The 13,785-nt window shown below is 38.6% G+C and overlaps 1 protein-coding gene across 1 annotated transcript in view; it reads left to right on the top strand.

The window, feature by feature from the left end:
* The window catches only part of DDX58 (DEAD (Asp-Glu-Ala-Asp) box polypeptide 58), a 62,583-nt gene that overhangs the window by 25,614 nt on the left and 23,184 nt on the right, over nucleotides 1–13,785 (top strand). Inside the window, exons 8-13 of the mRNA XM_008587919.1 lie at nucleotides 1,813–1,975; nucleotides 3,646–3,750; nucleotides 5,673–5,830; nucleotides 7,070–7,205; nucleotides 8,954–9,102; nucleotides 11,500–11,590. Coding sequence (XP_008586141.1) covers nucleotides 1,813–1,975; nucleotides 3,646–3,750; nucleotides 5,673–5,830; nucleotides 7,070–7,205; nucleotides 8,954–9,102; nucleotides 11,500–11,590 — 802 coding nt within the window. The remainder of the gene's footprint in view (nucleotides 1–1,812; nucleotides 1,976–3,645; nucleotides 3,751–5,672; nucleotides 5,831–7,069; nucleotides 7,206–8,953; nucleotides 9,103–11,499; nucleotides 11,591–13,785) is intronic.

Below are 13,785 nucleotides of genomic sequence, written 5' to 3' on the forward strand. Positions count from 1 at the left end.
CCATCACTGTCTGTCTTTACTTTGATGATATTTGACGAATGCCACAACACCAGTAAACAACACCCATATAATATGATCATGTTCAATTATCTAGATCAAAAACTTGGAGGATCTTCAGACCCACTGCCCCAGGTATCGCCAAATCAGATGAATTCCTCTGAGGAGCTATAATTATCCTAAATCCTATTTACTTACTGTTGTGGCCACATTGAGGATGTTCTTCTTAGGTTCTAAGTCCATATTGTACTATTTACTGATTAATTTTGATTCATTCATTAACAAATATGTATTATGTGCCTCCATGTGCCATGTGTGGTTCTGGGCACTGGGGATACAAATATGAAAAGACATAGCCCTTGCCCTCAAACGGAATAAGTTTCATGGGGAACCAGATATGTAAGAATTATGTCACAGTTTGTGGTGGTATCATGCTATGGAGATGGGTACAAGGTACAGTCAGAACATAAAGTGAAAGTACTGCCAAGTGTGCTATGAAAGTAAGGCAAGATGTAATAGAAGTTAGGTTAGGCAAAAACTAACAAGAGTTTGCCAGGTAGATAGCTGGATGGTTTTCATTAAGAGGGTACTGTGTGTCCAGAGGCACAGAGGTATGGAAGAGCCTGGTATGCTCAAGAATCCTGAAGATCTTCAATATTACTTGAGTTTAGAGTGTGAGGTAGGGAATAGCAGTAGGTGAGGCAGGCTGGGAGAGAGAACGATTGATGGACCAAGACGTCCGGAGAGACCAGAAGGTGTGGGATAAGTAGGCAAGCAGATAGATTAATATGGGAGAGAAGACGGAAACACCATTTTTGGTGTCATCAGAGAACAGGAGTGAGAAGAGTAAATTCAGAGAGTAGTTCTTAGATGAGGAAAGGAAGGAAATTACTGGTGTATAACCTCTTTTTTCTCTTGAACATAAGAGAGGTAGAATATTTGCTGAGAATCATCAATATGGGAATGGGGGAAGGAGCTTGGGGAGGGTGGAGAGGATTTGAAATGGGAGAGAGAACTGAGAGGAATACACTGATGAACTCCTTGGTCCTATTGGAGGCCAAAATGAGGCTGGAAACCATAAATTTGTGGTATGCCACTTTGCACATTTGTATAAAATCCTCCTGCCCTAATAATTACCCATTTAGGAAGTGCAGGTTAAAAGAAATTCAGTATGGTGCCCACAGGAGAAAAGTATCCTTCCATAGCAATCGTATTTCTTACAACTTTTTCTTCTAGAATAAAATTGATGGTTAACTAGATTCCTTGCTGGTGGGTCAGTTATTGAATAATTATTGAGTGGCTATTGGAGGAAGAAATGAATATTTATTAGATTACCTTTAAGCTAAATTCTTTTAAAAAGTGTTATCTTACTGAATCCACACAGCTACCATTTTAAATAGCTGTTGTTTCCCAACTTTATGCAGAGCTGAATGATACTTGTCCAAGGACACAAAACCAGTGTGACATGGAAGTGTGTCTGATTTCAGTCCTTTTCATTTTCAATATGTTGTTCTTCACATCATGGGGCACACAAGGCTAAAGAAAAGAGAAGTCTTGACTTGAAAGGATTTCCTGTCTCACTTTCTGTGCTGATTAGTGTCCAGCTGATGGTGTGATTCCTGCATTTATTCAGTGCTTTGCCTAACAGCAACCTTTCTTTTTGCAATTTCAGAAAAAAAAAAAAACTGTTCTTGCTCTTTATCTGAAGTTGGTAAAAACAAAAAACCCTACTTCACCAGGAAAGTGTTACATGAGGTGCTGAAAAGACATCATGCTGTTTCTCAGACATCTGCTGATTTGGAATGCTTCTTACAGGTTGTTGGGCTGACTGCCTCAGTTGGCGTTGGGGATGCCAAAAACACGGATGAAGCCATTGATTATATCTGCAAGCTGTGTGCTTCTCTTGATGCAACAGTGCTAGCAACAGTCAAAGACAACTTGGAGGAACTGGAGGAAATTGTTTATAAGCCCCAGAAGTGTAAGTGAAATCGAGTAACAAGCCTGTTGGGTGTTAATCTCTGCTACCCCTACTTCAGAGTGATTTAGGTGAACACTGAACTCTGACCCTTTTTCTGTTTAGTAGAAAATTTTTATCCCCAAACTTGTAGTCACGTTTCTGGCCTCTCTTTCTAGCTGAGCTCTGTCCCCAAGCAACTGATGAACCTCAGAAGTGCCTGTAGACAGCAAACATTCTTACTCTTTGGTTCCCAAAAAAAACCAATTATGAAAGTACTAACAATGCGAAAGAGGTGATGAGAAAATCTAAGCATGTAGGTAGCCACTGCTCTGCTCAGTCCTTCCCTGTGCCCATGCACGTATTTTGTGGTCATCATTGTTTAAATATGTATCTGATAAATTTAGTTGAAATGACATTACATGAACTTATCATATCTCTCCTCAAAAGGTCAGAATATGATTTTTATAGGATTGGCTAGCAAATGTTTATTGACTTTGCTATTATACTGACTCTGCAAGGGAGAGGGAGTTCAAAAGACATATATGTTTTCATCCTTGCTCTCTGAGTAGCATATGACTCTGTGAGCCTAAGGCAGACCAAATACATGCGAAGTACGGAGCGGCACAGTTAAGTTCCTTTTTGGCATCCTTGCTCTCTGAGTAGCATATGACTCTGAGCCTAAGGCAGACCAAATACATGCGAAGTACGGAGCGGCACAGTTAAGTTCCTTTTTGGGAGCTGTCTGTAAGGAGTTTAGAGAAGGTATCCAACTTCAGCTTTTTAGTATCACCTATGAATTTCTTTTTTTAAAAATTGTGACTATAATATTTTATTTCTTAAGCTCAGTAGTGGGTACACAAGTCTCAGTGTATTATTCTTGGTACTTTTTTGTATGTCTGAAATATTTTACCTGTGAATTTCTTTATAATCCAGTCCTTCTGGCCCTCTGAGCTTCATTGCCTCCAAACCCACAAACCCAACCGTGTTGTATTCCTCTGGGTTGCTCAGACATGTCCTGTGCTTTCTCTAAGCTTTTGTCCACGCTGTCCTTTGTATATGACTGCTCTTGCTTCTTCTCATATTTATTCTACAACACTGCCTTCCCTGGAGAAATTAGATATTCCTTTTCCTGTGCTCCATGACACCTTGCACATACTTACGTTACAGAACTCTGATGTGGTTATTTGGCTATGTATCCCCCCTAAAAATGCAGCCCTCTGTGGAGCATGCAGTGTGTTCTTTTCAACTGTCTGTCACCAGAACTTGGCACATGATAGGTAGGCAATTAAGTTTCTGCTGAAAGAATACAATAGTGAATGGTAGGATCAGTGTGAACACTCCTGGGGGTTGGGAGGGGAGGGAGAATATCAGAGCACAGAGACGGTTAGAACGTGGCCTTGCAGAGGAGGGAGGCACACCAGCCTCATCAGAGCAGAGGTAACGGGAAAGCCAGAGTGAGCAGTGGGATTAGAGCCAGACCATGAAAGATGTTAGAATCAGTGCACGAAGTGATAGGAAGCCATTGCAAGATTTTTGAGCATTTGTTATATCATTTAGACCACCTGCCAGCGAGCTTGGGATTTCAGGTTTTCCAGAGGGAATAACAAAGTAAGAGAAAGGTTTGGAGATACCTACTTTGAACTATGATCTGTTTTTCCTGAAAAATGCTCACTTTTCTTTGATGACTCTAGTTTTCAGGAAAGTGGAATCAAGGACTACTGACAAATTTAAGTGCATCGTATCTCAGTTAATGAGGCAGACAGAGAGTATGGCAAAGAGTATCTATGAAGAATTTGGTGAGTTCTACTTTAACTCTCGGTTGGATAAATCTCTTATTTTGTATGCTGTCCGTCTGTAAATAGCCATATATTGTTCACTAGTGTCTTTTTTCATTCTCCTTAGTTCAGACAATGTCAAGACCACATCAGAGGTTGGCTTTCTTGATTATATGTTATTCAGGAGCCTTGTAGGAGTTGGCTAGAGGAATCCACTAAAGGCTTTTAAATAGTGGGGTAGCACAGTTTTGCATCTGCAATTTTAGAAACTTCCTCTGACTGCTGGATAGGGAATGGATTGGAGGGAACAAGGCAAGAGGTAGGAAGACCAGGTAGAAGCAAAATGACATGTTCTGAATTGAGGAAGTGGCGGAAGGCTGGAGAAGTGGCAGTGAAGTCACTTGAATTTCTACTTTCTTATTGCTCTCACCTCAGGAACCCTGTCTCAACCTTTTTGCCAATGCACATCCTGTCAACTGCTCATTTCCAGATTGCTTAGGTTATTTTCATACCTACCCAAGTTCAATAAATACTTGTTGGTTCATCTTCTTTACTGCTGGCCACCTCATTTTGGCCGGGGCTGAGAAAGAAGCATGTCAGTAGTGTCCTTTGTTCCTCTTATTAAAAATGAATGGGTGAGAGGAGAAATATAACCCACAGATATGGCTCTTGCCTGTGAGTTTATTGTATACTAGTGTAACTCACAAACTAAGGCACTTGAGAACAGGGCTGTACCTTCCTTCCTCATTTTATATCCCCAGTTCCCTGCACAGAGCCTGGACTAAAACAGATGCTCTAATTTTTTTTGAAGATGACCGGTAAGGGGATCTTAACCCTTGACTTGGTGTTGTCAGCACCACGCTCACCCAGTGAGCTAAGCGGCCATCCCTGTATGGGATCCAAACCTTTGGCCTTGGTGTTATCAGCACCACACTCTCCCGAGTGAGCCATGGGCTGGTCCCTACATCTCTCTTTTAAAAATACAAAAAAGATACAAAAGTAAAAGATAGCAAACCAAATGTAATCTTTCCTGACCCCATATTCTCCTAGTTATAGTTTTCTGCTGCTCTTCTCAATAAAATTTCTCAAATAACTGTCTCCACTTTTTTCCACCCTCTACTTAGTTCACTTAGTTCAACTATTCTAATCTGTCCCTTCTACTTCATTGACCTGCCTTCTGCAAGGTTTGGCCTTGGTGTTATCAACACCACACTCTCCCAAGTGAGCCATGGGCTGGCCCTCAGATGCTCTATTTTGAACCAAACAACTGAGGCTTAGCTTAGGAAATGCACACATATAGAAGTGTCCATGACACGTGTCTTTTGAGCACCTGCTGTATGCTTGGCCCTGTGAATGCTGCTCTGGAGATCAGATGGCCCAAGTTCATAGCAAAGCAGAATAAGTTGTGTTGAGTCCTGAGCCTCTGGTTTTTATATGTCCTCCTCTGATGAAGCTCTTGAGACCTGTTATCTATTTTTACTCACTGCTTCTTCATTTTTAAAGGCAAAGTTGGGTTTTTTTCATGTCCATTGTTTTACCTCTGTCCTGCTTTTGTTGTCAGCTCATAGAGCCAGTAGAGCTTGAGGATCTGACACATGTGGATTTAAATTCCTGCCCTCCCCCCATGTACTAGCTTTGTGACTTTGGGTACATTACTTAGCCTTTCTGAACTTCAGTTTCCTCATCTATAAAATGTAATATCTACATTATTGGGTTGTGAAAATTAACTGAAATTAAGAATGTCAGGGACTTTGATTCTTGGTACATAGTAGGTACTTAGTAAACAATTATATACACAGATACACTGCTGAAAACTCAAGACTATTAAAAGGGGAATACCCTGTTTACAGAGAGCAAGAAAGAAAATTAGAGGATGAGGCATATTTAGAAACTTAAATGACTGGCCATATGGCACAGTGAAAAACTATTTTTTTTTTTTCCAGAAAACCTGTCTCAAATTCGAAACAGGGAATTTGGAACACAGAAATATGAACAGTGGATTGTTGCAGTTCAGAAAGCGTGCGTGGTGTTTCAGATGCAAGACAAAGACGAAGAGAGCAGGATTTGTAAAGCGCTGTTTCTGTACACTTCACACTTGCGGGTATGTCCCTGCTTTTGGAAGGCGTATTTTAGTCGTGGCACCTACTGGAAGCTGCACTATAGCAGATGACAGAACATCGACTTCTCCTTCTGTCCCCCAGAGCTTGCTTAAGAACCCTCCCAGAAGGTTCTTGTGAAGCAAGCTCCAAAAGTTGTCTCATTTAGAATCACCTTAATTTGCTTTCTGAAACTTAACACTGAAGGCAACGGGACTGAAACAAAGGTTCATATTCTGTGCCGTGCCTTTGTCATTCTCATAGTTGACATGGCTGGAAAAAATTGGGTGGTGATAAGAGAGCATTATTCTACATGTGTGACTGTTGACAGCCGTCTTTACAGTTCAGTAAATGGGTCCTGTTGCCATTTCCCGAAGCACATGTTTTCTTACCTTATTCCACCGTATGTTTTCAAAGCCACATGATCAGAAATCCAGGAGTCTCTAGTTAACTGAGAAGTTAAGGAACAACAGTAACAGCTGTCCCCTCTGCTTATCATGCCATTGAAAATATTTTAAAATGCATTTGATTAGCATGCACTTATAGAATTTTAATTAGCTTTTTGAATATTTGGTGCAGGTGATCAGTGCTATTATTCTGAATAGATGCATTTACAATTTAGTAACGGCTGCAGTGTATGTTAAGTTGAATGTCTGAACTATTTATTTGCTTTTATTATTGTTCTGTAATCTTTGATGAGCATTTTTCATGTAGTTTTTCTCTTTCTTTTCTAAGGTAGCATTCTAGAATCCAAAGTGATTCTAATTAACTAATGCTTCTAGCTAATTGAGATTTTTTTCAAATGGTATTTGATTCTAAGGTTTTATTCCAGAACTATTAGGGACCATTAATCTTAAAAAAACTAAGTTGGAATAGACTTGAGAAAGGTTTTGTTGAAACTGGTCTCTTATGGGCCGGCCCGGTGGCGCACTGCTATAGTGCGCCGCTTGGGAAGTGCGGCGGCGCTCCCGCCGAGGGTTCGGATCCCACATACAGACCGGTTCCCGCTCACTGGCTGAGGGAGGAGCGGGGGCAACACCAAGGGTTGCGATCCCGTTGCTGGTCCCGGTCTGGTACGGGGGTGACACTGAGGGTTGCGATCCATTGCCGGACACAGAAAAAGACAAAAAAAAAAAAAAAAGAAAAGAAACTGGTCTCTTATTAGGTACACCTAATTGAATTTAAGAACAGTGAATGTGTTAGACATTGGAAACATATTGAAACTCAGTTTTCATTTGAAACAGAAATATAATGATGCCCTCATTATCAATGAGCACGCGCGAATGAAAGATGCCCTGGATTACTTGAAAGACTTCTTCAGCCAAGTCCGAGCAGCAGGATTTAATGAGATTGAGCAAGATCTTACTCGGAGATTTGATGGTAGGTGGTATTTTCAGAGGAAACCGTTGGAGTCTGGTGACTCGAGTGGCAGCTTACGTATATGGTATTGTATTTAGCATACCTAAGTATGGTGGTGCTTCGGAGGTTGTTCTGGATTTAAGAAGACATTGTGGATGGTAGGACTACTTTGCTTCAGTGAAATCTAGTACCTATGGAAAGATTCTGTTGTTTATAACATTTCCTAATTGGAAGAATGAAAAATAGTAGGATTTACAAAGGGTACTTCCCATACAATTTCAAATAGTTGCATTCTTTTTGTTTAACTTTTATTAATTTTATAAAGTTTTAAAAAATACAAAAAAGTTTTAATGATATTAAAATGACTGTAATTTATATATATTTCTATATAAAGAGAAAACAAAATTAACCATAATCTCACTGCCCTCATATTATTAATTAAAATACAGAAAGATAGTAAATGAAAAGTAAATTTCCCTTTCCCCTCTTTTGAATTCCTTTTTCCAGAGGTAATTGCTGCTAATAATTTTTTTTTTCACCTGTACTGAGATATTTACTATGCATATGTGTAACCAGTGATGTGTTGGACAACCAGCTCTCTGGGGAAAAAAATGCATGTGTATATATGCACATATGTTTATTATAACTTTTATTGATAACAGAGGATTTTAGCACACAATTTACAAACAATAAAAATATTTTCTTTATGATAAATTTCATATAGCCAATTAGTTCTCATAGAATGCTTTTGGTGGTTTTTGCAGAACTCTTGTATTTATAGCCAATCATTGGTTACAACAGACGAATGTGTAGTTCTGATTTGGATGTTGGTATATATTTTCACTACCGTTAGGAGTAAGATGAAAATGAAACAACAGAGACATATGTTGGAACTTCACTTGTTTGTCAATGATGTGAGCAGCTTTTTTGCTGAATTCGATAACAGTTTTTCAGACACTTGGAGAATATTTTCTCATTTTTTTGTGCTATTCACAATGTAGTAGCTAAATTTAATCTGCATTATTATTTTCTCTATAACTTTCATAAGTCTAGACTGTCAACAATCTTGATTTTTTAGTATTCCATTGTATACTGTAGTCAATTTCAAGCCACTGGTATGATGTCATTGAACTAGTGCTACAAACAGATGAACAGTAGCATGCTATTTTATAAACAACTGACTCATACTCTGGTATGATCAGGCCCCAGCACACTACTGTTTTATAACTAACTAAATATATATATATATATATATTTTAAAGGTGGGATCATAGTGCACACACTGTCCTTGTACCTTTATTGTTTAACTTAAAATATCCTTGAGATCTTTCCATATCAGCATACAAACAACTCCCTCATTAATTTTAACAGCCACATTATATTAACATCAAATGCATAGCCCATGATCTGTTGAATTGTTTCCCTATTGTTGGGTATTTAGGTTGTTTCCTATTTTTCTTTTATGTTCCTAACAATAGTATGGTGAATATCCTTGGATGTGTCATCAGTAGTTTTCTTAATATAACTATGTCTCATATTCCTAGGTGGAGAATTATTGGATCAAAGGATGTATGAGCTTTTTGTTCTGATGGGTATTGCCAAATTGCCTTCCTAAAAGGTTGTGCCAATTTAAATTGGTGGTTATTACTCATAAAATTCTGGTCAAACATTGAGCAAATAATGAACTGTAAGAACTATCACAAAAGGTCACAGTGTGTTCTACATTTTTAGAATTTATAAGCCATTTAAAAAATGTTTCTCATTTGCAGAAAAGCTACAGGAACTAGAAAGTATTTCTGTGGATCCCAGCAATGAGAACCCTAAACTCAAAGACCTCTGTTTCATCTTGCAAGAGGAGTACCACTTAAACCCAGAGTCAAGAACCATTCTCTTTGTGAAAACCAGAGCACTTGTGGACGTAAGCTTTCTTCCTCCTTGTAGATGACAGATTCACCCACCATTTATTGAAAAGGTTGTCCTTTCTCCAGTACTCTGCAATCAAGTATCCATATATGTGTGGGTCTGTTTCTGGATTCTCTATTCTGTTCTAATTCTTTCTTTGTTTATCCTTACACTAAAACCCTACTGTCTTAATCATTCTAGATTATAATATCTTGATATGTGAAGAGCAAGCACTTTGTCCTTTCTGTACCTTTTGTCAGTTTTTTAATTTTAGCCATAGAATGGCTAAAATTTGTGTCTCACTCTGTTCTAATTCTTTCTTTGTTTATCCTTACACTAAAACCCTACTGTCTTAATCACTCTAGATTATAATATCTTGATATGTGAAGAGCAAGCACTTTGTCCTCTTCTGTACCTTTTGTCAGTTTTTTAATTTTAGCCATAGAATGGCTAAAATTTGTGTCTCACTAGGGTTTTAATTTGCATTTCACTAATGGCTAGTATGGTTGGACATCTTTCATATACTTATTAGCCATCTATATATATGTTCTTTGGTTAGGTGTCTGTCCAGACCATTTGCCTATTTTAAAATTGGGCTGTTAATCATCTTATTGTTGAGTTTTTGAGAGTTCTTTTTTACATTCTAACAGAAAAGCCCTCTGTCAGAAATGTGACTTGCAAATATTTTCTTCTGGTCTGTGGCTTGTCTTTTCATTCTCTTAATAGTGTCTTTTGCAGATTGAAAGTTGAAAGTTTTGACAAAGTCCAATTTTTAATTTTTTTCTTTTATGGATTTTGCCTGTGTATCTAAGAACTCTTTGCTTACACAAGGTCACAAAGATTTTCTCTGTTATCATCTAGAAGTTTTGTAGCTTTACAATCCATGTTGAATTAATTTTTGTGTAAGTTGTGAGGTATGGGTTGAGATGCTTTCTTTTTTTCTTTTTTATATGGATGTTGAATTGTTCCAAAACTGCACGTTTGACAAGACTTTCTTTTCTCTATTTGAATTGCCTTTGCAACTTAAAAAAAAAAATCAGTTGATTATTTGCATAAATCTATTTCTGGATTCTCTATTCTATTCCATCAATCTATACATCTTTCCTTTCACCCGTACACACTCTCTTGATTATGATAGCTTTATAGTAAGTCTTGAAATGTGGCAGCCTGAGTCCTCCAACTTTTTCTTTTCCCTCAAAGTTGTTTTAGCTATGTTTTTTTGCCTTTCCATATACATTTTAGAATCAGCTTGTCCACATCTGTGAAAAAGTCTTCTGGGATTTTGTCTGGGATTGCATTGAATCTATAGATAAAACTGGGGAGAAATTACATCTTAACAATATTGAGTCTTACAATCCATGATCATATTATATCTCTTCATTTATGTAGGGCTTCTGTATTAGTCATCTATTGCTGAGAAACAAATTACCCCAAAACTTAGTGTCTGGAAACAACAAAGATTATTATCTTACAGAATCTGTGGGTCAGGAATCTGGAAACAACTTAACGGGGTGTTTCTGGCACAAAATCTCTCAAAAGGCTGCAGTCAAGGTGTTAGCAGGGGCTGCAGTCATCCCCAGTCTTGACTTGGGGAAGATCAACTTCCATGCTCTCTTAACAGGCTATTTGGTAGGCCTCAGAAGATGTGCTTTCTAAGTTCACTCATGTGGGCCTCTCCATAGGGTTACCTCACAACAAGGCAGCTGGCTTTCCCTACAGTGAGTGATCTAAGAGAGATTGGGAGAGAGTGCCTAATATGGAAGCCATAGTCATTTTATAATTTCATCTTGAAAGTGATATTTCATCATGTCTGTTGTATTTTATTCATTAGAAGCAAGTCAGTAAGTCCAGTTCACAGTCAGGAGGGTATTTCACAAGGATCTGAATACAGGGGGTGAAGATCATTGAGGGCTACCTGCCACATCTTTTTTGGTTTCTTTTATCAGTGTTTTGCCCTTTTCATCATAGAGATTCTGCACATATTTTGGTAGACTTATATCTAGGTGTTGATTTTTTTGGATGCTGTTGTAAATGGTACTTTTAAAACTTTTCAAATTCCAGTTGTTTGTTGCTGGTATATAGAAATACAATTGATTTATGTATATTGAGCTTGTGTCCATCAATCTTGCTGAACTCATTTATTGATTCTATGTACCCACTATTCTGGACTTTGCTTTTTTCACTTAAAAAATATCTTGAAGATTAAACTATATCAGGTCACAAAGATCTATACCATTACAGCTAATTGTTGCATAAAGTTCAATTTCAGGAAGCTTTTATCCTTAAATTTGTCAGTCTGAAAACTGTATGAATATTAACTTTAAGTTTTTTGGTTTTTGCATATATTTCAATATTGAATTAATATACATGTTTTACAATTGGCATCCAACTTATCATTGCTTTTCATTTTCAGGCTTTAAAGAAATGGATTGAAGAAAATTCTAAACTCAGCTTTTTAAAACCTGGCACATTGACTGGACGTGGCAAAACAGATCAGAACATAGGTATTTATATATAGTGAATCAGATTTAGTATACTATGTATATAAGAATATATATAATATATTAAAATTCTTTTTAAATTCTTCTATCAGTCAGGGTTCAGCCAGAGAAGCAAAACTAGTAGGAGATTATAAATATGTATATGGTGTGTATGTGTATGTATAATATGTACACATACATACACACAGATCTTTTACAAGAAATTGGCTTATGTTATTGGGATGGCAAAAATAGTCTGTGTTCAGGAAGTTCAGGTGTTCAGGAAGGGGAGATCAGGAACAGGCTGGAACCCCACAGGCATGAGCTGTTTGTAATCTCTGAGCTCGGGGAATGAATAAGACCTGTTTTAAAAGGGTTAGGCCCACCTAGAATGAACTTCCTTTTGGTGTAACTTAAAGTCAACCGATCAAAGACTTTATTATTTTTTTTTAATTTTTTTTTTTTTTTTGTCCTTTTTGAGACCGGCCGCACCACGCCCAGCCAGTGAGCACTGTGAACGCACCGGTCATCCCTATATAGGATCCGAACCTGCGGTGGGAGCGCTGCTGCGCTCCCAGCGCCGCACTCTCCCGAGTGCGCCCCTGGCTCGGCCCAAAGACTTTAAACACATCTGCAAAATTCCTTCACAGCAATACCTAGATGAATTGAGTGCGCCCCGGGCTCGGCCCAAAGACTTTAAACACATCTGCAAAATTCCTTCACAGCAATACCTAGATGAATAAATGGGAACTATAGTTCAACCTAGCCAACTTGACACATCAAAAGGCCATCACAATGCTCAACTACCAAAAACTACACTAGTCTCTTTCCTTGTAGACATCGCCTCATCTCATATGTCCTGCAGACAAAGTCGAAATTATTTTTTAAATGCTGTTTGAACCATCATTCTCCTGCTCCAATTCTCAATCAGTACATTAAGGTTAACTAGAAATCAAAATGTTCTGTTTCTTTTTTTTTTTTTTTTTTTTTTTTTTTTTTTTTTTCTCCTGCTCCAATTCTCAATCAGTACATTAAGGTTAACTAGAAATCAAAATGTTCTGTTTCTTTTTTTTTTTTTTTTTGTCTTTTGTCTTTTTCCGTGTCCGGCAACGGGATCGCAACCCTCGGCGTTGCCCCCGCGCCTCGCTCAGCCAGTGAGCGGGAGCCGGTCTGCATGTGGGATCGGCGCACTCATCCAGTGTGCCACCGGGCCGGCCCAAAATGTTCTGTTTCTATTTCATTGTTATTCTTTAAAAGGTAGATTATACAGCTTTTGTGTATTATGTATTTTACAATTAAAAAAAAATCCATGCAGACAATCTTGAAGTCTAGCTTGTGTGGTCAAAGGATGAAAGGCTGCCCCTGTTATCATCTGGGAGGATCTAGGTGGCCAGCCTTCATCCTGACGTTCTCACAGCTGTGCTCCCTGCCCCTCAGTGACTGGCAGGGATGCGTCCTCACTCTGGTCTTCCTGTTTGGTGTTGTTTATAATAAGCAACCTCCCCTCATACCCATCTGTCAGTCCTTAGTCATCACCCTTCCTCTTTACCTTTATGAAATTTTTAAACTTCATGAATACAAAAAGTAGATTCAGATCTTAAAAAGTGGCTTACCAAATGAAGTCCAATACACATTATTGCAGGTAGAATTCAATGTTTTCTGCAATCTGACTTCAACATGAGTCTAACTTGATTTTCAGACTTTGTTATTCCTCCACATGTAGACCTTTGGAAAATATTTTCTTGTTTGTTCTTTTATCCATCCATCCAGCAACACTACTTAGAACTTGCTCTGTGCCAGATATTGTTGGGTGATGGAGATGCAAAGGATTACTCAAAGCCCATCTCTTCTGAGCAGTGAGAGACCCTGAAGTGGTTAACTTCCCTTGGAAATGCTCCAGTGAGAGGCATCCCTTCCTTGGGAAATTAACCCTGAATTGGGTTTCTCTTCCTGCATTTATTTTCCAGACTAGGAAGTTATAGGAAGAGAACATAGGTGGGATTATAGTTTAACAATATAGTCTGGTAACTTTCAGTGAAACAAGCCAGATGACATTCCAGTAGACAGTTAAGTGATCCTATCAACAACAGCTTGGGCCGGCCCGGTGGCGCACTGGATAGTGCACCGCTTGGGAAGCACGGCAGCGCTCCCACCCGAGGGTTCGGATCCCACATACGGACCGGTTCCCGCTCACTGGCTGAGCGAGGCGCGGGAGCAAC

Source organism: Galeopterus variegatus, unplaced genomic scaffold (assembly GCF_000696425.1).
Source record: "Galeopterus variegatus unplaced genomic scaffold, G_variegatus-3.0.2 Scaffold4593, whole genome shotgun sequence".
Taxonomy (NCBI): Eukaryota; Metazoa; Chordata; class Mammalia; order Dermoptera; family Cynocephalidae; genus Galeopterus; species Galeopterus variegatus.